The 22,116-nt window shown below is 45.7% G+C and overlaps 1 protein-coding gene across 37 annotated transcripts in view; it reads left to right on the top strand.

The window, feature by feature from the left end:
• The window catches only part of LOC138491680 (von Willebrand factor A domain-containing protein 5A-like), a 925,839-nt gene that overhangs the window by 807,540 nt on the left and 96,183 nt on the right, over nucleotides 1–22,116 (top strand). For 27 of the 37 annotated variants that reach the window (XM_069618327.1, XM_069618326.1, XM_069618336.1 and 24 more), the window contains 2 exons: nucleotides 10,386–10,430; nucleotides 12,385–12,429. In XM_069618327.1, coding sequence (XP_069474428.1) covers nucleotides 10,386–10,430; nucleotides 12,385–12,429 — 90 coding nt within the window. Of the gene's footprint in view, nucleotides 1–9,685; nucleotides 9,838–10,385; nucleotides 10,431–12,384; nucleotides 12,430–22,116 lie in introns of those variants that run through there. The other 10 variants (XM_069618330.1, XM_069618350.1, XM_069618347.1 and 7 more) reach the window with 2 other exon arrangements.

The raw sequence follows: 22,116 nt of genomic DNA, 5'->3' as shown, positions 1-22,116 counted from the left end.
ATCAATAATTTTCAGGAAGTACGGGACAGTGGTTATGGGCCGATAGTTTGTTGGGATTGCTGGGTCCATCTAGAGGATCTGAGGCCTTTGATGATGGTGGAGAGGTCAGGTGTGCAGATGGGTTGGAATTGGAAGAGGGGGGTGTCTTTAGGTGGTCCAGTCTGGAAGGTGAGGGGTGCGGGTGCTAGAGTACCTGGCATTTTTGCTTGTAGTTGAGTGATTTTGTTTGTGAAGGTGTCTTGGACATTACTGCATCAGGAATTGTTTTTCAGGACTGTGGATGGGGGGGTAATGGGGTTCTCTAACTCTCGGAGGATGGTGAACACTTCATGTGAGCTGGAGGATGCATTGGTGATTCTTTTGTTGTAGGAAGCGGCTTTGGTGGCGTGAATCATTTGCTTATAGTACAAGGAGATTACAGTGAGGTGGTCTTTGTGAGCTGCATTGGGTTCTTTGTGCCAGACTGCTTGGTCTGCTCTGTATTTGCTTGTGTGGCACGGAGGTCGGGAGTGAAGCATGAGTTGTTGGTGTGTAGGGTTTTTAGCTTTCTGACTTTTGATGGGGTTCAGGGTGCCGACAGCTTTGCCTAGCATAGTATTGTAGTGGTTTACCAGGTCAGTGGCTTCGTGGAGAGGGGGAGGGATGGACTGAAGTGGAGGGTCCATGCGCTAGTCAGGTTGCGGTAGCTGCAGGTCAAGATGGTCAGTTGGGGGACCCATGGGTTGGCCAATAGTTGCCTACGTTTACTTGGGATGGGGATGGTACAGGTGATGGTGTGATGAGCTGACCAGGGGCAGGGCATATTGAAAGAAAGGTGATATTGCTCTCGTGGTCTACGGTCCAATATATGATGCAACCTAGGGAGTGTGTTGGATCGGATATGAATTGAGTGCAACCTAATGATGCAGTCTTTTTGGACAGGGCAGTGGCATTTGTGTCTGAGGGGTCGTTGAAGTCAAGATTCAGGTTGCCCATGAGTAGGAGTTGGGTGGAGGCTTTGAGATTAGTAGCAATGAGTTGGGTGAGGTCATCGCCCACTCTGGGCCCTCTTCCTGCTCCTTCCTGTGAGGCTAAGAACCTTGGTGTCATCTTTGACTCCACCCTCTCCTTCTCTCCTCTCATCTCTGACGTCTCTAAGAAGTCAAACTATCAGCTGCACTGCCTCAGAGGTAGTATTCCTTTTCTCACTTTCCCCCAAAAGCTCACTGTCTCCAGGGCTCTGGTCTTCTCTAGGCTGGACTGTTGCAACAGCCTCTTTCAAAATCTTCCTGCCTCTATTCTTCAACCTTTACAATTTATCCAGAACAGGACTGCGAGACTTGTCCTTGGCATCAAGCCCAGGGATCGAATCTCTCCAGCTCTGAAATCTCTTCACTGGCTCCCCGTGGCTGCAAGGATCAACTTCAAGACCCTCTGCTTTGTCCACAAGGCTTTCTGGGGCCTGGGACCGCTCTACCTCCAACTTTCTCTTCCAAAACATCTTCCTTCTCGAGCTCTCCGCTCATCCACCTCCAACTCTCTGAGGGTCAGATGCTTCTCCAAGCAGAGAGTCTGGGGCAGATCTATCTCCTCGGCGGGGGCCTCCCTCTGGAACAGCCTCCCCGCCCCTCTCAAACTTGAGCAGAACCACCTGCGGTTTCGGAAGCAACTAAAGACCTTCCTTTTTGCATCCGCTTTCTCTCTTCCTCTCCCCTGCTGATGCACCTGACTGCTGCACGCACTGGTCACCAGGTCACCCTCTGAACTCGGGCCCAGGCTCCTGCATATCCAGTTGCTTTCGCACTGCCTCTGGGCTCCCCAGCACTTAAGGGTCTGTATCTGCAACCCTACAGTACCTTCTCTCTGCACTTATGGGCCACCCGCTGGCTGCACTTTTGAGTTAACTGCTCTTCCCCATTCCCCTCCTCCCTGACACTTCTCCCCTTCCCTCTTCCCTACACTTGTGAGATCTGAATGTCACAAGACCTAGTAAGATCGTTATTTTGTCCTCTCTTGTTTCCTCCTCCTTGTCTTGTCACGCCTAGAAACACTTGTGTACAGGCGCGTTATGAATGCCACATCATATCATATCCTTGAAGGTTGAGATTGGACCAGGGGGTCGGTAAATGAGGTGAAGGGTGATAGTTTGAATAACTGAATGGGAACGCCTGTTTAACTACATTGTATAAACTATGTTCTAAGGCTTAATGTTAAACCTAGAGAATACACTGTTGCCATTGTGACTTGTTGATGTGTAAACCAAAGATGAACTAGATACATATAGATGAACAAATTAGAAGCGAACCTGGCATGGACCCTAGATCAGTAATGTATTAGAGTAATATTAACTTGCAGTAGGGCTGGACATCATGCTGAAAATTGTATAAAAGCCTGACTATTTCAATGTATATTCCCACTCACTGAGCACACCGAAACACGCTGGAGTTTGCTTTGTTGTACTGAGGGCTGATAGCTATCTGATTTGTCTTTGACTTTTTGTAACTTTTTAGTATAAAATAAAGACCTTTCTATGTTCCTTTGTAACCTTTGTTCGGTGTATTTCCTTTTGGGCTACCCAGCCTCAATATTATTTCTTTGTTTTCACAAAGGGAGGTCTATCTTCACCAGATATACAAAAATATATGTTTGCCTGCCTCCTTGGTACACTTCTAGAGTGGAAAACTACCACATATGATAAACGGTGGTTCTAATTGGAGTACAAAGCGACTCTCGATCTGAGCGATGATCTGCTATGCAAGATCTCACAGGGACACAGCAAACTGGCATCGACTCCTCCTCCAACCATTGCAGGTACATTACAATATGGTAGGAGAGCTATGAAGAAATATAAAATAAGAACACAGATATCTCTGTTTTCCCCGGGTATGTCAGAACGAATCTTTTCACTTTGCCACATAGGAGGTCTGGCAAGGCTTGGGCAACTATATCATGAGAGTAGCCCCTTTGATTTTCTCGCATGCTTAGAGCAGTGCCAAATACTAGAAACAGATAGGTTTATATATGTATACAAATTCGGCATCAGATTACTCAACCCACTCTCAGGAAAGGAGGGGGGAGGAATCTGACACCATTTAAAAAGCTTTTACAGGCCTCATTACATGTACGGTGGTGCGGGTAAAAACACTGCAATACCACACTGCTGTACAACAACTTTGGTAGTGAGGTGGATGAAAAACCTTCAGCATAATGAGGTAATTCTGTCGCCTTACTGCCAAAAATCGGTGTAATCCCCGCCAGCGGTAATCCCACAGAAATCCCCATGGAGTCCTATGGGCTCTAACACCGGCATGCCACAGTTTGTAATCTGCCGGTAATGGTAATTCCATTTGGCAATATCCTGGCAGATTTACCACTGAAATACCACCAAACTTGCAATGAGTCCATTCGGTCTCTTTGAAAATTATGATAGGTTATTTATAACGCGCTTAATACCCAGAGGTTTCTAAGCGCGGACCCTGGGATCGAACCTCTGTTACTCTGTGTCATCTTGCTTCCTAGGCAAGCACGTTACCCCTGAGCTATCCCCCCGAGACGCTTGAGTTTACAAGGAGCTAGATTGCACATCAGACAAGATAAAATTATTGTACATGATTTAACTGGGAAAAGGAACGAGGGCACCGGCCTTCATTACGAGTTTAGTGGTGTGGTAAAAAAGTGTCAGTAATTCCGTTGCTGCCATCTTTTTTTGCAGCTTTGGAACTACCACCATTTTTACAACACCGCTGAATTTTGGAGTTTGGAGAAAAAATTGAGGATTGACCTTGAGCAATAATCTGGAGGTAAATCCTCTACTTTTCCTCCCAAGAATCAGATGATTCACTGCTGTGGAATTACAGTTTGCGGTAAATCCGCCAAAATCCCCATGGAATCCTATGGACTCCAGAAATGGGGAATGACACCACCCTACCACCCCTTGTAATCCAGTGGTAAACCCACGGGACCGGGTGGCGGTAGCAGTAAATTATTGTGGCTTCCATTCAGCTGATTTACTGCCTAATTACTGTCAGGCTCGTAATGAGGCAGACTGTCTGGCCTAAGATCTGGCAGAGAGTGCCGTTTCATTTATTTATTTTCAATCAAACCTCTGATTCGCTGGAACACAACTTGGTTTGGTTTAGCATGTTTAGCATGTTTTCCCCATCAGTCTAACCTCGGTGGTGGGGAAGATGTTGGGATCTGGGCTCTTTGTCATGCATTTAGTTCTTGTGCCCAAAAATGCTTTCCTTTTAGACAGATATTATTGCACTAATTAAGCAATATGCCCCTCACGGCGGGGGCATTACCGAGTCAGGTAATGCCCCCGGGCCCATAGTTATAGGCCTTAAGGAAGGCCCTGGGCCACAAGAGGCATATTACTATTAGTACCCTGGCCCGCTGCAGTGTTTCAAACAGAAAAAAAAAATGACAGAGAAAATGGCCACCGGGGAAGGGAAAACGGAGTCCGTTTTCCCTTTCCATGGCGGACATAGGGAGCGGACGCGCTGGGAACACTTCTGTTCCCAGCGCGCCCGCACCCAAAAAAATAAAGATAAGAAGGTAAATGGGGTTGGGAGGGTGGGGTGGGGGTCAGAGAAAGGGAGGGGGGGGGGAGAAAAGAAATTGGACCTCAGTCCCCGGCAGTGGACAATGGCAGCCACCAGGCGTGTGGATGCTCGGAGCGGGGATGGCCCCGCTTCAAGCCTTTTCATTGACAGAGGGGCTGCCACATCCCCTGCCGTGGACAAAGCAGGGAGATCCCGGCTGAGGGATTCCGGCCGGGTAACGAGCCGGCGGGAGGCAATCAGAATGTGTTTTACATTCTGCTTGACTCTCACCAGGTACTAATCTGAAAGATAACTCAAGTACGTGTATCCCCCGACACTGTGATTATCCTTCTAGGCTCTGTAGATTAGGATAAAACATTCTCTTTGCATTCCCCCAGGAGTAAACTAACCAATCAGATCCTTTTGGCTGCGAAAGTCTCAACCAGAGACATTTTTATGGTAGGGGCCCTAAGTAAGATTCCTTTGTTCACCAGATTTAAATAGCACATATCAGGATATTGTATGGCATGGTGCTGAGGCTCTAAAGCTATTGCCTTTCTGTTTTGGCAAGTACATTCTGCCTCAATCAATTCATCATGTAATGCTTTCTGTGTTCACTATAGAATATAGAGTTTGTGTGTTCCTTGCAGAACAAATCCTGTAGCATTCTTTCCTTCCTGTGGGAATTATGTTTATCATGTTCAATAGCCAAATTTGAAATGCATACTGGTAAATTGAGTGCCACAATGGTTCAGAAGTTAGCCCAGTATGTTAAGCACTCATTGCAGTGATATGTGTTCCTATGCAAGATTAGAATAGCACATTCCTGTAAGGCTGGCTGAGCCTTTCCTATGTCTGAAGTTTATAGACCTGCCTGCATATGTATTTGGTCTTACAGCACAACAAGTGCTATTATTACACAGCCACACTAGTGGCTGTGTAGTTATGGTTAAGTTGCTAATCCCATAGAAAGAGAACTTTTTGGGCGGCTTATAACTTTGCTCCCCCTGGACGAATCCTCACCAAACTTTGCAAAACTCTGAATTGATCTGCAAAGTTTGGTGAGGTTTGGTCCGGGGGGGGGGCAAAGTTATAGGGGGATCCCAAAATTAATTTTTTTCCCATAGACATAATGGGAAAAAACTTTGCTCACGCCTAAAGCCCAAACCGTTGGACGGATTTACACCAAATTTGCGGCAGGAGCGGCGGCCTGGTCACGAAAGCGTGCTTTTGTTAATTTGGTGTAAATCCGTCCAGTAGTTTTTTTTTTTAAATGACCAAAACATAAGGCAACACAATTAGTGATATCTATGTCCGCTCCGCGGACTCACTTCCCTGTTCAGTTCGCGGACTGGCCTCTGATTGGCTGCACTGTACGCAGACTGGCCTCCGATTGGCCAGAAAAAAGTGCTGACTTCTGCGTGGTCTGCGGACACTGGGACTCGCCCGCTGATTAGATGGTGAGAAAACGTGAAATGCGTCTGTTTCCCTGCAACGCCCGCCATCTTGGATTTGTGGACTTTTTGGGGTCCGCGAGCAGCGCAGTGAAAACTTTAAAAAAAAAACAGCATTTCACTTGTCAAACTCGACAAACAATCTCTGGGGATGTGGGAGGGATGATGATTTGATTGGATATGGCCGTAAGAAGCCAAAAAACGGGTTGTTTCACCCCCTGAAAGTCCGCAAACACTCTAGATGTCCTGGGGCAGTCCTGTGGTGTTCGCGGATACTTCAGATGTCCCAGGACATCTGTTCCTATTTCTTCATTACAGGGTTTGGGAAAAGCAGTTTTTGGATGGCTTATAACTTTTGCGCCACTCAATGAAACTGCATGTAATTTTGCAATTATATTCTAGAACTAATCCTGAATGGTTTTGCAAAATGTTTTGGGATTCTGTCAAGAGGGGGCAAAATTATATGGGGGGTCCCAGAATATTGTAAAGACATATAAATGTGGTGTCATTTGACGAATCTGCACAACATTTGGCAAAACGATTTTGGATCTAGATATAAATGGTTTTCTAAAGTTTGGTGGGATTTTCTCAAGAGGGAGCGAAATTAGAGGGTGGTCTCAAAATTTTTTGATGGCTTATAACTTTGTTGCTATTTGACGAATGTGGACAAAAGTTTTGAGAAAGATTATAGACCAAACCTTCAATGTTTGCGTAAAGACTGAATGGATTTTGTCGAGTGGGGGCTAAATTATATGACTATTGTATGTACATACATTTTGACACTTTAAAAAAAATAAAACATGGGCGGATTTCGAGCAAACTCGTGAGGACCATGGGCAAGGACATTAAAGCATGGTTTTGCAAATGTGCCCGTGTTTTATTTTTTGACAATTGTAATAATGTAGGTACAAAAAATAGTCATATACCTTTGGTGACTGAGGTCTAGACTGTGGCCGTGGGCAGTAGCCAGATCGTCTGGGTCATGTCATAAGGTTATTTCACGGACAATCTGGCTACTGGCCATGAACTCTAGGGACAAAAAATTGTGTTAAAGTGGCTATGTCTACCTGGGACTGGCTATGTGGTAAAGTTATTCGAAGGTAGGATAGGTTTGAAAGGGAAAAAAGTGCTTGTGGTTATATGTTCAAAGGGTTTTGCGGGCTGCCATGGCAATGGAAGAGGGGCTGTGTATAGAGCCCCTCCTTCTCTTTCCATGTTGGCTGTCTTGGAAAAGGATTTTCCTTCCTACAGCGGGACGCCGCAGCCACCCCGCTGTAGGAAGAATAATCCTTCCTTCTTACAGCGGGACGCCACAGGCCACAGGCGTCCGGCTATAGGAAGAAAAATCTATGTTTTAGCACCGTGGGTTCCCGCTTTGGAAACCAGGGGTGCTAATGGCCTTTATCCGCCATTTCAGGGCCTGCAATGGACGATAATGGTCCGTAGCCCTCCTTATTTATTTATTTATACTGCTCCAATGCCCGTAGACATCAGGCTGTGTGGTTACAGTATTTGTTGAGGAAGATGAGGTGGAGGAAGACAGCTTACTACTTGCTGAGAAAGGAATAACGTTTCTGAGAGCATTGCGGTCATTGGATTTGGTGTGGCGGCGCATGGAGGTGGTCCCGTAGGAGTACTGTCCAGGTAATCTGCGACTGAGTACAAAATTGCACTCAGTACATTTCACTTTGGTAGCTTTAACCTTTGCACACTCCCAACAGTAGCAAAGAACTGGCACACCCATGATTCGATCTTGGTGCTAGAAGTAGGCACTTCCTCTACCTCATCTTCTTGGTCCTCTTCATTGTCTTTGAAAGTACTGTGCTATTTTTGTTGTGAAGGTCCTCCAGCAGGTGGTGGTGGTGGCTCTTGGGGAGGAGGGATGGCAATAGCTGATGCCATTTTTAAGATATATAGCAGTTTTGATAAATGTCTTCCAAGTATGTACTGTGTACTAGATCGGTAATGGATAATGAGTATGAAAAGGTGTAGGGGACGTGCTAGGGAAATTTTCTCATTACAACCCAGGCGTTAAGGGTATAACGGCGCCGTCGGCACCGTTAACCCTTAACGCCTGATTACCATTTTAACGCCTGCTTTTAGCAGGCGTTAAAATGCAAGGCGCTAACCCGCCTTGGTGCTAATTACGGCACCGTAATTTACGGTGCCGTAATTACCGCCTTCCCCACTCCCATTATGCCCTATGGGGCAAAAATGGGAATGGGGAAGGGTAAATGGGGAATGGGGATTTACCGCCCCACTCACCTTGGAATGGGGCGGTAAATCCGCCATCCACCATGGTGTAAACAGAGTTTACACCATGGTGGTAAAGTAGGGAACTTACCTCCTGGGTTGTAATGAGGCCTCATGACTCACGCCACCACCATGCACTGCTAAGACTAACACACAGGACATCAAAGATAAAATCACAAATATCATTGATGACATCACTGATGACATCACATGTGCATTTACTTTTCATACAAGGGGTTGTGAATGTAATGTTGGCAAAAAAGTATCAGGGATTATCTGGAGATGTGTAATAAACTACCTACTTCATCACGCAATGTAGTGTTCTAATGAAAATTCCATTGCAGTGTTCTTTCTAGTACAGGAACCTACTCATACAGAAATGTAGGTATTGGCTGCAGCATACACCACAGAGGTGCTATATTTGTAATTTTCCAAAGTTATATAATAAAATATAATAATAAAATGCTTCTGTAGCAGACTTTTCCGGTCTGTGAAACATGTACTAAGTAGCTAATAATGCATCACTTTCTACATATTTCTACTAATACACACAAAACATAAATAGACTACAATGCATACAAATATGGGGCTTATATATGGAGAGTAAAGTAAGCAAACAAGAGGCAGTATCATTAGCAACTGTGTATAATCTACGTGATTGTATTCACGCACAAAAATGATTGCTGTGTTTCAGGCCTGCTTCTTCCCCTATATATGTACATCATAAGATGGGATTAAATTCTACGGAAAGTAGTGTACGAACATGTGAGAATAGCAATATCTATAAATGTAATACCTTTTGAAAGTTAAGTTTCTGACTGTCAGTAAATAAACCCACCTGGCCTAGATATGGCAGTGAACAAAAAAGAAGGGGCTAGACATGTGATGTCATCAGTGATGTTTGTGATGTCATCTTTGATGTCCTGTGTGTTAGTCTTAGCAGTGCACGGTGGTGGCGCGAGTTATGGTTGCTTAGCTTACCATAACTGGCGAATTTGAGGGGTTTTTCGATTTTACTTGTAACGATAACGTCCTTTTAACAATGTTTTTTTACTGAATTTCATAGGTTTTTATTAGTGCAACTTAAGCATAACTTCCCTTTAACAAAGTTTTTTCAGTGAATCAGCAATATACCTGCACCAGATAGGGTTGCTATAAAAACGAACACGGCATCCTTATGGTGAAGGTCTAGAAATTGATTTGTACAGATGGGGTGTTGGAAAACCTAGGCAATCACCTGCAACAATGAGCATAAAATGTTAGTCCAAGAGATGAATAAGTATCAGAATTTGGAACCAAAGCATTCATGCTTGTATCCTGGCTTTGCCAGCAGACAATACCGTGATCCCCTTCAATCATCTTATATCTCGTACATTATTGTACTGTCTTCTGTGCAGTTTGCCTCCTCGCATGCTGGTGGCATTGTTTAGCCCATTACTTGATCCTTCTTCTTAGGTGGAAGGGGTGGTAGACAGAAGGGAGCGGACGAGATGGTGAAGGACTCAGGCAAGCATATTTTAAAGTTTGTTTGTTTGACACAAAAAACCCTTTGCATTTTTGTAAAAGTCAAAGATTTTTCTGCACATTTATAAATGACAATTTGACAAGCCAGTGTTTTGGAAGTATGTAAAGCTTTAAAATACAAAAGACCAACCCAGATTAAATCTGTTAAATGAATCACAATGATTGGAATGCTGGTACATCATCTCTTGATGATGGAGAGAATGAAGCTAGAGTCATTCGGTGTGACACCCTTCTATAATATTTTGTTTTTAAAAATTGTCATGTTTTGTAATGTGCTGTGTGTACTTTCCAAGTCAGTTTTATAAAATTAGATTATTTTAGTTCATGGTAGAAGTTCATGGTAAGAACTGGTAATGAAAGTGTTCATATGCAGAGATGATTATTGTTTTTGAATTGGTTATTTATGCTTGGTGTCGAACTCCTCCAGCTTCTAAGTGCTGGACCTGGGGACCGAACTCCTATTGCACTGCACGTTGCCCCTGCCTGCGCGGCCCACTGCGCTGCCGACCCTATCTTCATGAGGAGCGCGGACTGTAATCGAGATTTCACAACAACCTGAGAAGAATATTATGTCGATACTTAATTCATCTTCATTTGTTAACCGATTTATTTGTTGATTTTTTTTTAAAAGGTGCTGCTACCCAATACAAACCTAAGAAAAAGAGCAGATCTAATGGTATGTGTACGTTTGTTTCATTGTTTTTTTGTATACAACTATATGGCCTCAATAGCAACTAAAAAGGGCTTTATTAAAAACAAGTAGCTTGAATAGATAATATAGTTATTTTAAAATATGTTTAATGAATATAGAGCTGAGCAACTGTTGCTGTACCCGATAGGCAATAGCGGACTATAACAGGCAGCCCTTAGCATTTGTTCAGGATTTTTTCCCTTTGTACTCATTATTAGAACCCCGGTGAATAACCCTTTCCCATTGGTTAATGGGCTATAATGAGAACCGGTATAGCGCGCAGTTTTCTTACAGCCTTCAAATTTGACCGTTGCTTTCTTTTTCTCCGAAAGCTATGCACGAATAGTGCTTCACCCCCTCTAGTGGCTTAAGTGAAAAATACATGCTCCCACAAATACCGTCTTTGTTTATTGTTACTTTAAATTAGTGAAAGAACTATCTATATTTATAAAAGAGAAAATGTGTGGGTTTGTGGCTTGGCAAAAGATTGTTCCTTATACAATTCCACACCATTAAACAAATCTGCACCAAACTGCATAGTTACCTGTTAGAACCTTCTAGACAATACTGGCTACATGACATTTGGATACCTCACCCCTTTCCCCAGATTCCAGCAAAACTCAACATTTTTTGTGGGTTTGTGGCTTGGTGAAGCGTTGTTCCTCAGCAAAACTCAACATTTTTTGTGGGTTTGTGGCTTGGTGAAGCGTTGTTCCTTATACAATACCACACTGTTTCACCAATCTGCAGCACATTTTGCACAGTCACCGGTTAGGACCATGCGGACATTACGGGCTTCATAACATATGGACACCTCACCGCTTTCCCCGGAATACAGCACTTTCACATATGATATGATATGGCATTTATAACGCACCTATACACAAGTGTTTCAAGGCGAATCAGCGAAACATCAATGTGGTCGTAGAAGGATCGGTCCTCAACTCTAGAATGCACAGTGTCTTGGACTTTTGTACCACAACAAACTACACCATGCCAGGGTAAGGCAACAGGTGGGGAGAGAGCACAGTAGGTGCCAGTATGCAGCAGCACACCAACTCTCGTCACACCCCAACGTCTGCTCTGGGGTATGTCAGCCAGCCACACACGCCCCTTCTCAGTGGAGTTTACTTCAGAGTGCAAAGCACATCAAGCGATAAGCGAATTGGAGCCGTGACCTACAGGATCATTGATTTTCAACAATTGATGAGTGTTGTCATGTCTGTCCACAGAACCCGTTCGGAGAACGGGTACTTTTTGCTAGTTTACTATTAATAAGCATGACTTATATTTTTGTCATGTTATTTTTCATGTTTCTTTAAAACTTAAATATTCCACATGGAATATTTAAGTCCCCCCAAAAATATAATAATGGCAAAATCAAATGTTTACATGAACTTTTTTGTTTTGGCAAGGGGTTCTAATAGCTTTATAGACCTCGCCCTCGGGCTTTACCGTCGTTTTGGGCCCTCATTCCTTGTTAAAGGCCCTCACTGCTCTCGGGTCTTTAACTTGTTCTTCAGGGCCCATAATTCCCGGTACGGCCCTCGGGCTTGGTCAATAATGCTATAATATTGCTGTTTGCTTTTTCTTGTTATGACCCCTTGGTTGAGCAAATAAAAAGTTGCACGTCAGCATTCACTATTACTGGGTGACAAAGTGTGTGGTTGGTACTTGCATTTCAGCAATTAATTACATACTTTAAGGTTGGAATGACTGTTCGATGAATTGGTTAATTTTCTTCAGAACATCTTTACAGATGAGGTTGAAATGGAGGAGAGAAGAAAATGACAGAACAGAGAAGGATGTCGGGATAAGATGAGGCACAAAGAGTTGAAGGCAAAATTTAGATGGAAGTGCAACAGACATAGGAGGGCATTCAAGGATAAAATATAAAATATTGCTTCTGCCTTATTCTCGATTTTTACATGTTTCACAGTTCGTAAGAAGGAGGCTACTGAATCCTATTTTGCCGCTCTTGAAGGTACGTATGGAGCTTGGCCCAGACTTACATTCACTTCCCTCCAAGAAGTTGGATCTGTGCTTGAATTGTGATTTCTGTATTGGTTTAAAACATGTATTTAACAGTTTGGCTAAGCATAACGGGGGCATATCTAGGCACATAAATCCTGGAGAAAAAGTGGTAGTCTTCAGACAATATTGAGTCCCTATACAGATATAGCAGCATTGCACGAGCTTATCTAAATTAACCAAATATCTTCCAGAGTATTTAGAAACGGTCAAACTTGCAGGTTTTAAAATGTTAGCTTAAAATGACACAACCACTGGCAAGAGGAAGATTTGATGGGAGTATGAGCAGCTACAGGTTTTGATTGCTTTTAATTTGTGGAGTTTTTAAGTGAATGTGTTTATTTAAACTTCTATACCACTGTGACTTGCGATTGCTGTCCACAGTTAGGAGACAAAACAAGAAGAGATGAGATGCCTCGGCCAGTGGTGCGGATCACCACTTACTCAAAAGGAACAGACCAGGCAGTGGTGGCTTCGGCTGGGGACTCCTAAAACGTGGGGAGAGCAGTTTGAGCAAATGTAGAAGCAAGCCATTGCTAAATCAGATGGCAGCCATGACAGGGCAGTCTGCTTCCAAGATGGCGTTGCTGATTTTTGTAATTACAGCCTGTGAAACAGCTGTCTGGCTTATTGATCCTTAGGACTCATGCCTCCACCTAGGGTGAAGGCGGTACAAACATGACACGCCAATCCTCCAACCCAAATGATAAGCAGTCACAGGTGCTCCTACTCAGATCCATATTGGCATCATTACCCAGAGGCCCATGATATAAAAGGAGCAAGGTGCAGCAGGGAGTGAGGGTGCTTGGAGATGTGTTGTCTGAGCGGAGTTGGAGCAGGAGAATGAGATAGCAGGCAGGTGGAGTTAAAAGCAGGAAAAGGAAGGAGATGGAGGAGGGTGTGACAAGGATGATGATTGAAGGAGGCAAGGACAGGGAAAGGAAGGAGCTGGAGGAGGAAAAGACCCAGAGGTGAAAGGAAGGAGAGGAGTCAGAGGAGGGGAAAAGGCCCAGTACCATCAGAGCCAAAATGAGGATGAGGAGAAGGGTAGAAACAGGTAGGACTATGGGAAAATGCCAGGACATAGCAAGCCAAATTGGCCCAGAGGTAAAGGGTGTGCCTACAGGTGGAAGGCAGAACCAGAGGAGCCCAAGTTAGGAAAAAGGTAGGAACCATGAGCTATGACAGTTGAAGCCTTGTACTCCTGGACCCGGCACCTGGTAGGTCCAAGCCTACAGACCACAGATACTCTGAAGATAAGACTGATAGAGTAGCTGGCAGCTGTTCTCTGGCTCTGGGGTCTTTGGCAGGTCAAGCAACAACACTAAAGAACACTTGCTGGCACAACATAAAGGAGGATTAATGGTGTCACATCAACCCTGGCAGGGGCTTAAAATTGTAACAACCTGGAGATCCACGTAGGAGGCAGGTGGAAGAAATTTACCATCATCTGCAGCTGGGACAAATCATCTCTCATCAACATGAGCTACAAAGAGCTCCAGGAGCAGTGAATCCTAAAGGACTATGAATCACTTTGTTTTACTGGCTCTTTTGGAGCCATTCCTCCTGACAAAAAACTGTTGCTTGAAAGTCACCTCAGACTTGTGAATATTCCCAGCACTTGTTCTGTTCACCTTACCCTTATATATTGAAACATGTACAACCATGATGTCACATTCTCTTCCACCCTGATGTGTTCATCACAGCAATCTGTGATTGTTACACTCTGAAACGACATCTTGAGCCCTTTGTGGAACCCTCTCAATGTGACACCACACCAAACACATAGAGGTCAAAGGTTTAAATCCCAGCAGGCAGGACGTAGACTTTCCACCTTGTGAGGCTGATAAAGTAACACATTTGTTTCAGGACCTAGAAGCAGTTCGAGTCATGGCATTTGCTATGTAATCACTATTTTATGTTATGAAAACAAGCTCTAACCTTGGTTTATTTTAGCCTTTTACCCGTTCAATAGCTTAACTTTCTGTGAATGAAAGGCTGATTTCCATCCAAAAGAGAATAATGTCCTGTAACTTATAGGCCATTTTCACAGTGGTCCTAGTAAAAAGCCTAGTATTAACATTGTGAAATGCTTGTGATACTGGCTCAAAGTGATCCTCACATATGTGTGGCAATCTCTTGATTATATAGGGGAAGCACCGCAAAACTACATAGTCAAAGGTCATTTGATTTAGTGGTTTATATTTTTTACTAAATCCTTTACCAGGATCCAGGTCCCCATATCGTATTAGTTCCGACCAAGATTGATTTGACCAGGTTGAAAACATTTGCAGTGTCCTGAGTGACAGTTTCATGTAATCTAATCTGCAGTTATACTGTGCCAGCTACAATTGTGTAATTTATATGTTTCATAAAGCCGTGGAAAGTTCACTCAAAACACCTCCTTCTCTTTACTTTAAAAATTGTAAAAAACAAAAAAGCATAGCTAACAGGTCTGAAGCAGGCCCCCAATCTACCCCCTAAAATTTTGGCAAGAATCTTCACATCGTTATTCAACAAGAAGATTGGGCGATAGGATGAACAACGCGACAGTTCCTTCCTTTCCTTGTGTGTGGCCACTATAATGGCCTCCATCATTGTATTTGGCGGCGCGCCTCCCATTATTATCTAATTAAACACTCTCACCAAATAGGGGGCTAGGCTGGATCTATATGTTTTTCTTCACAGAGAACCCATCGTACCCCGGCTCTGTGCCCGACTTAATTCCTTTAATGGTCCATATGACTTCCTCCTGGGTGATCGGCACATCTAGATTTTCGGCCACCTCCTGTGAAATACTCTGGAGAGGATGTCTGTCAAGAAACATAGATAACTGCAAATCGCCCCCCCCCCCCATATTACGAGATATATAGTTCTTCATAATATTTAGTGAACTCACTCCCAATGCTGGCTGCATCGAACACCATAGTCCCCTTGGCCGACTGGTTAGACCTGATTGCTTTCCTTTTCCTCTTCTCCCTTAACCACCATGCCAGAATCTTATCAGCTTTATCTCCCTTCCAGCAGTACTTTTCCTTTAGGAATAGCAACTTCTTCTCTGTATCCTGAACGGGAATGACTTTGAGCTGCACCTTATAGCATCGAAGCTTGCTATCTTTTGTCGGGGTGAGATAGTCACCCTTGGGCCCTCCCGGTTTTATCTCTCCAATTTTCCTTCTAAGGTATTCCTTGTTCCGTGTTCCCTTCTGGCTTCCTTTTTCTGGGATCCCATTCTGAAAAGCACCCATCGTATTATGGCCTTAAATCCCTTCCAGAGGATCTGCGCCCCTATCTCTCCCGTGTCATTATGCATGAAGCACTCTTTCATCTTGGTGAGGAGTGTCTGGTCCTTTAGCAGAAAATAATTGCACCTCCACCCTCCTGAGTGCCTCTGCAGAAACTCGTTTCCTATGAATATCCTTACCAGATCATTGTTTGACCACAGGATCGGGAGCACCTGGGCGTCCCTGAGCTGGGCCTTCAAATCAATATCCACCAGTATTAAGTCTATCCTCGAATATGAGTTGTGCACAGAAGAGAAGTATGTGAATGGCCTATCTCCCTCATCTGAAGTCATGAGAGAGTCAGTAAGTCCCAGGTCCTAATTCAGTCTCCTAAAACGTTGGGAGTCAGTACCGCTGGGCCAAACGTCCGTCCGTCCCTCCCCCCGCATCTTGCAATCTCTTACCGGGTCCAGCACCATATTAAAGTCCCTCCACCCCCCACCACTGGATGTCCTTCCAGAACCAGGAGCAGATTGCCTTCACACCCTTGCAGAACTCACCTTGTCCCGAATTAGGGCAGTAGACCGAACCCACAGTGATCTTACTACCATTCAGAAGCCCTTTAATGAACACTCTTTGACCAGTGGATTTCCTGTAATAGGAGAACGCCCAGTTTCACCTTTGATACTCCCGGAGAACCATAGATCGCCTTGGCGGGAGAATTAAGCCCTTTCACATTAAGGGAGCCAATCACTAAATCACCCCCCAAACCCAGGACTCCTTCTCCTACCCTGCCGAAGCTCATTATCATCGCTGAGACCCACCCCGACTGAATATACGGAAATCAAATAACCTGAACGGGCTGCAGCGCCAATAAGAGCCAACCCTTAGGATGACTGGCATTAACTGAAAACAGGTCAACATCAACAAAAACCTCCCTTGCTCCTCTTCAAGCATCCAACCCTGAAACACTGTAAACCACAGTCCAGGATTAGATCACCAGAAGTCCCCAACACACCAGGACCATTCCCAAAACCCCACTCTCCTGAGGCCGCCCACTCCAAAACCCAACTGTTCTAATATATCATATTCCCTCCCTTCTCCACAACAATGACTGGCTCCCCACAACCATAAAACAGATCCCCAAGCCTTGGCAGCCCCCCCCCCATTGCAGGCAACTGACCAGCTGTTAGAATAAACACCTCTTAAGCTGTATATCGCACACTACCTTATTCCGCCCCTGCACCTGCCCGGGACGAATATTGAGGTTTTTAAATTTGCATGCTCCAGGGTCCCTCCGTCTAACCCTTGCCTCCTCTGGCCTAGGCCTGCCACCCATATCCCTGCCGGGTCCTCCCGCTCGGGGCCCAGGGGCCTCCATAAGCTCTACAGAAACCCTCTGAATGTCATCCTCCGTAACCAATCAGTACTTGTGGCCCTCGTATTCAAAGGAGATTAAAAAGGGAAACCCCCAGCGATACCTCACACCTTTCTCATTCAACCATTTAGTGATGGGATCACATAGTCTCCTCCTGGTCAGCGTGAAATCGGAGAGGTCCTGGGAGATTGTGATCTGAGCCTCCCCCCAAGCAATTGGTCTTGATCTTTTCATACATTATTTTTGAGGATCTTCGCTTCTCAGAATAGTAGTGGAAGTGGCGAGAATCGTCGTAGGGCCCCTGGACTCTCCACCGCACAATAGGCTCTGTCAATAGTGGGGTTTTCTATGCTATCATTCCTAAACAGGGTGCGCAGAACCTCCGGGATGGACCTCTTTATGTCTCACTCAGTTTCCCCCTCCCTTTCTGGAAATACAAAAAAGTGCAGGTTGTTGCGTCTCTCCCTATTTTCAAAGTCATCTATTCTTAGGGAGATCTCGGATTCCCCTCTCTCGAGTTCGGAGAGCCGCATGTCAATGTGGGTTTCCATGGTATCAATTGAGGATTGATTAGCCTCCAGCCCTTGTATCCTGTTGTCCATGGTGTCCATCTTTTGATCCATCTTATCCAGTCTCTGACCAATGTCAGCAAGAAGGCCCCTTATTTCTTCCAGAAGCGCTGCTAGATCTTTCTTTGTTGGAACAAGGTCCTCTGCCATGTCTCCACATAAGGTGTTATCCACAGGGATCCCCTGTGCTATTGAGCCTGGGAATTTGATCTGTTACAGGGAGACTCTCCAGCTCATTGAGCCTAGAAGGCTGACTGCCCTCCTCACACTCTCCACCCCCGTGGGGCCAGGCGCATTACTTTTGCCACCTCAACTGTCCAGGAGTTGGTGGGCCCTCCTCCCACCCCAGGTACTTGGGTCTTCACCACCACGGAACCCCAGGGGCTCCCCAGAGTCACCAGAGCAACACCACAGGGAATGGCCTCCTTGCCCCTCTCAGACTTGAGCCGGATCTCCTTAAGTTCCAGAAGCTTCTCAAGACCTTACTTTTCTCTTCTTCCTTTTCCCTCCACCTCCTCTGCTAATGTCATCTGCGTCTGAGACTAGAAGACCGGTTGCTTCCGAGTCATACAGGGTGCCAGGCTCCCCCTGCCCAGTTTACCTCTGGACTTGTTCCGCCGTGACCCCGCCCCCAACCCTCATCCTGCACTTGCCCTCTCGGGCCCCCCTGCCTACACTAGGCTGGTTGGCTTGCACCCCTTGGAGCCATTCCAGCCCCTTAACTTGCACTTGATTGTAGTGCCCCCTTCACTCTCTGCTTCCCCTGGCCCTGCCCAACTGGCCTCCCTGGCCCTCTCCTTCTGATGGGTCCTTCCACCTGTTTCTGCACTTCCCCACCTCACTTCTCGTTACCGCACTTGCACAATCTGAATGTTGTAAGGTCTTTTAGAATCGCAACTTCTCCTACCTGTCCTGTTCCCCACAACCCTCCTGCCTTGCTTCGTCTCAAAACACTTGTGTATAGGCGCATTACAAATGAACAATAAATAAATAAATAAATGTGCTCCACCAACCTCCACAGACTGCTCCATAGTAGCCTCAGCATCCAGACAGTCCCATATAACATCCCTGAGTGACAGTCATGGGGGCCCCGGCGAGACACAGCTTCACTCACATCACCAGGCCACGGCCACAGGACCCCACGTTCCAGGCCTCCCTGTGTCCTCTGGGTTACGTCCCTCGACCCCATCGTAACAGTGGGAGTCACAAACTCAGGATACAACACTCACGTCCCAGGGGCCACAGCTCCTTACCTGGCCTCGGGCCTGCCACCGCCTTGGGGCAGAATGGCAAACAGGGCACTCCTCCACCAGGTCCTAGAGCTCCACCAGAGGGTACCAGAAGTGCACCCCCCTTCGCCCCTGCTTTTAGTAGGTCCTTTGCTCATGGTCAGGAACTCCCAACACGACAGGGTTCCTCACTCCCCCAAGCTGTTTGGGGTCCACTGAAAGAAACAGGCACCAATACAGTGTTAGAATGAATGCCTGCAGGCCCAGAGACTGTCTCTCTCACTACTTGTTATGCACAGAGATACTGCAGGATCATTCACTGGGTAAAAAGCACTTTCCTCCACCTGCCCACTCCAGAATGGTACTGTTCGCCCACCACCCGCAGTGCACACCTCCTAGCACACAGTGCGGCGGACCGAACAAGGCACAGCAAAAGTCTGCCATCCAACGGGGCACAGCTCAGCCCTCTGCCTGTTGCAGTCATTGAAGTCCCACAAGGGTCGGCGGGCCACACCAGACACGCAGCCCTATGCAAGGCCCGCTCGGCACCCCGCAGAGCAGGTCGCTGCAGTAGGGTCCCCAGTCACTGGGATCCCTGTCCCGCATCAGGGGCTTCCCTCTGTGGCCCGTGGCCCCGGGCTAAAGTAGAACCCTCACGAGACTCTTCCTCGGAACCGGGAAGCCCCCTGCCACCGGAGAGGCAAACGACACAGGTAACTCCGGCCTTGTTCGACCAAAACCGTCCAAACTTGGGCTGAATGCTCCTCGAGGCTTACACAGCATTATGGAATCATCACATCCACCAATGGAGGGTCTGGGGGGAGATCCCTTTTATGGGTCACTGGATCGGGAACTACAGCAACTAGACTTCCATTGCTGGTTGGCCTATACCCTAGTTATTTTAATAAAGGTTTATGACCAAAAATATGTCTCCTCTGTGTCCGCATCTCATTCCTGGCTTCTCACAATATTGACAGTTGGGAATGTGAAGTACCTGACACCTTGCTTGGTGTCAGGTACTTCACAGTTGTACAAGGTCACGTGTGCCCATGTAGAGCAGGCCCAATGTTACTTGCGTAACCTGTTGTACTGTCAGCTGAGGGGAGCCCTGCTAGCTATGGCGGTGTGATTGCGCCATTAGGTGGGACACAATCTTCATGGAGGTTTTGCAGCTACTGGTCTGTTGCACTAGCTGTACGTTTGAGCCATACGTCTAGGGGTGTTGATTGATTGCCAAACATTAAATGCATGGCAGCAGTTTGGCTGATGTGCCTGCACATGGGTGCTCGGCATACTGGCAACGAGTGGTGGCGTTGTGACGGAATTGGATGACTATCCATAATACTTGCTGTTCCATTGTAGTTGTATGTGTCCTACAGCATGGTCTCTTCATTCTACATGCCGAATATTTGAGGTTCACACCTTCCATTCCCCCTGATGTACTGACCTGCAGTGTCACATTGATGGCTTGTGCATTGTCAGGGCTACTCTCAGCTGGATGCATGGCAGTGTGTGAATGTCAACATGCTATTGGGACTTTTGTACAATAGACCCATCATTCACTCATGTACTCACTGGGGTCTTTCTAACTGCTGGCTCTGACCTCTGCAGAACCCACACCCTCCAGGCCCGCCATTTGGAGGATGCTGCTAACCGTCTCCTCTCAGGGGGGCCAGCTTCAGTGGGGCAAATGTTTCCCCAACAGTGTCTGCTGTCTCCCAACAGTGGTTGCAGATGAGGGTGCCGACTCAGGATTTGAAGCCGTTCCACCTCTTCAGCATATCCTCACTGTCCCATGGGACATGTCCTATGGCCACCGCCTTGTCCCTGATTTCGGGCCCGGATGGTGTTCTTGCGCAGCTGGGTTGTTTTGTGATTTTGTGACACATACAGCTCCTCTGCATGGGCCAGCACCTGCTCCGCAAGCACACTGAGCTCCGGCTCAGTGAACTTCAGCTTGCGTTGCCGCATTTCAGGCACCTTTCCCTTGCCTTTGCCTCCTGACATGTTTTTTGTGTCTTCTGGGGTGGATGGCACTTCTTTAATGGTGGTTTTAAAATGGATTGAGTTTTTAAAGATGACCGCCGGGGAACTTCCTATATACGTCATGATGACTTCCCGTTCAGTGGTTATTCCGCTGGCGGAGTTAATATTGGGTGTCTACCTCAATATATTGCGGTGACAGTAATTCCACTGAATATTGCCAGAATTACCGTTTGTGTTCTATTTTGCAGTGATAATTCTGCTGGCTGAATTACTGTTACCGTCAATGTGTGGTGCGCGCCCCTACTACTCATCATTCAGCGGACATTCCGCCAGGATGCTCGGCAGCAATGGTAAATTACTGCCATTCTCGTAATGAGGGCCTATAGAATTTAAAAGCAGTTATGTAGGGGAACGCATGACATATTGTAATACTTTACATGTCAGGTCAACAAAATCATGTACATAATAATTAGAGAATCGTCTGCTCAGTAGAAACATTGGATGCACAGGAGACAAATATATATTTGCGGGCCATCACTGAAGCCGTGTTAAAATGTGCCACTACCACACTGAAAAAAATGCAAACGATAGTCATATACCAGTCGAAATTGCAATCGTTTGAAATATTGATCCTGGAGATTTGTCATTTAATTAACTTTATTTAATTCACCTCATTGTTCCTAAGCTCGTTAATACAAAGCTATCAGAACTGCCAGAACATCAATTGCAATCAGAATTAGCTGTGTTTCCCAGCACATGTCAGGTTAGTAAACATGCCAAAGCACAGCTAAGTGTGCTAGTTTAAACATCGACATGCCAATTTCCTCATTAGCAAGACTGCTTCCGACTTCCCCAGTTAAATCACACATTATCAATGTATTGACAGTTTTGACACCATCATTTATGCCAGTGTTTCAGCAGTAAAAAACATTTTAATGTTTGGATCTATATTGCGCCTAGACAATTGTAATGGCCGTACAAGCAAAGGAGTGGCAAAGCATTTTATTTGTTATACTAGGGAAACACTGGGACAGGATTTTCTAAACATGCATCACAATTTTCTGGTGGAAGTGTTGCCTCTAGAAAGTAGTGATTCCAGTTTCAAAAACGCCCTGCCAGTGTTGTCCATATAAAGCACATTCTCATGCCAGTGTCTACCATTGCTCCATGAAAATTCTGATTCCAGTCTCAACCAAGCAGTGGCTATCTACATTTCCCTCAAGAAAATTTGGATGCCAGTCTAAATAAAGCAAT

This window comes from Ambystoma mexicanum, chromosome 10, assembly GCF_040938575.1.
Source record: "Ambystoma mexicanum isolate Mex_15411 chromosome 10, UKY_AmexF1_1, whole genome shotgun sequence".
In the NCBI taxonomy this organism is placed as follows: Eukaryota; Metazoa; Chordata; class Amphibia; order Caudata; family Ambystomatidae; genus Ambystoma; species Ambystoma mexicanum.
The sequence above is the reverse complement of the archived record's forward strand: the minus strand, read 5'-3'. Positions and strand labels throughout refer to the sequence as shown.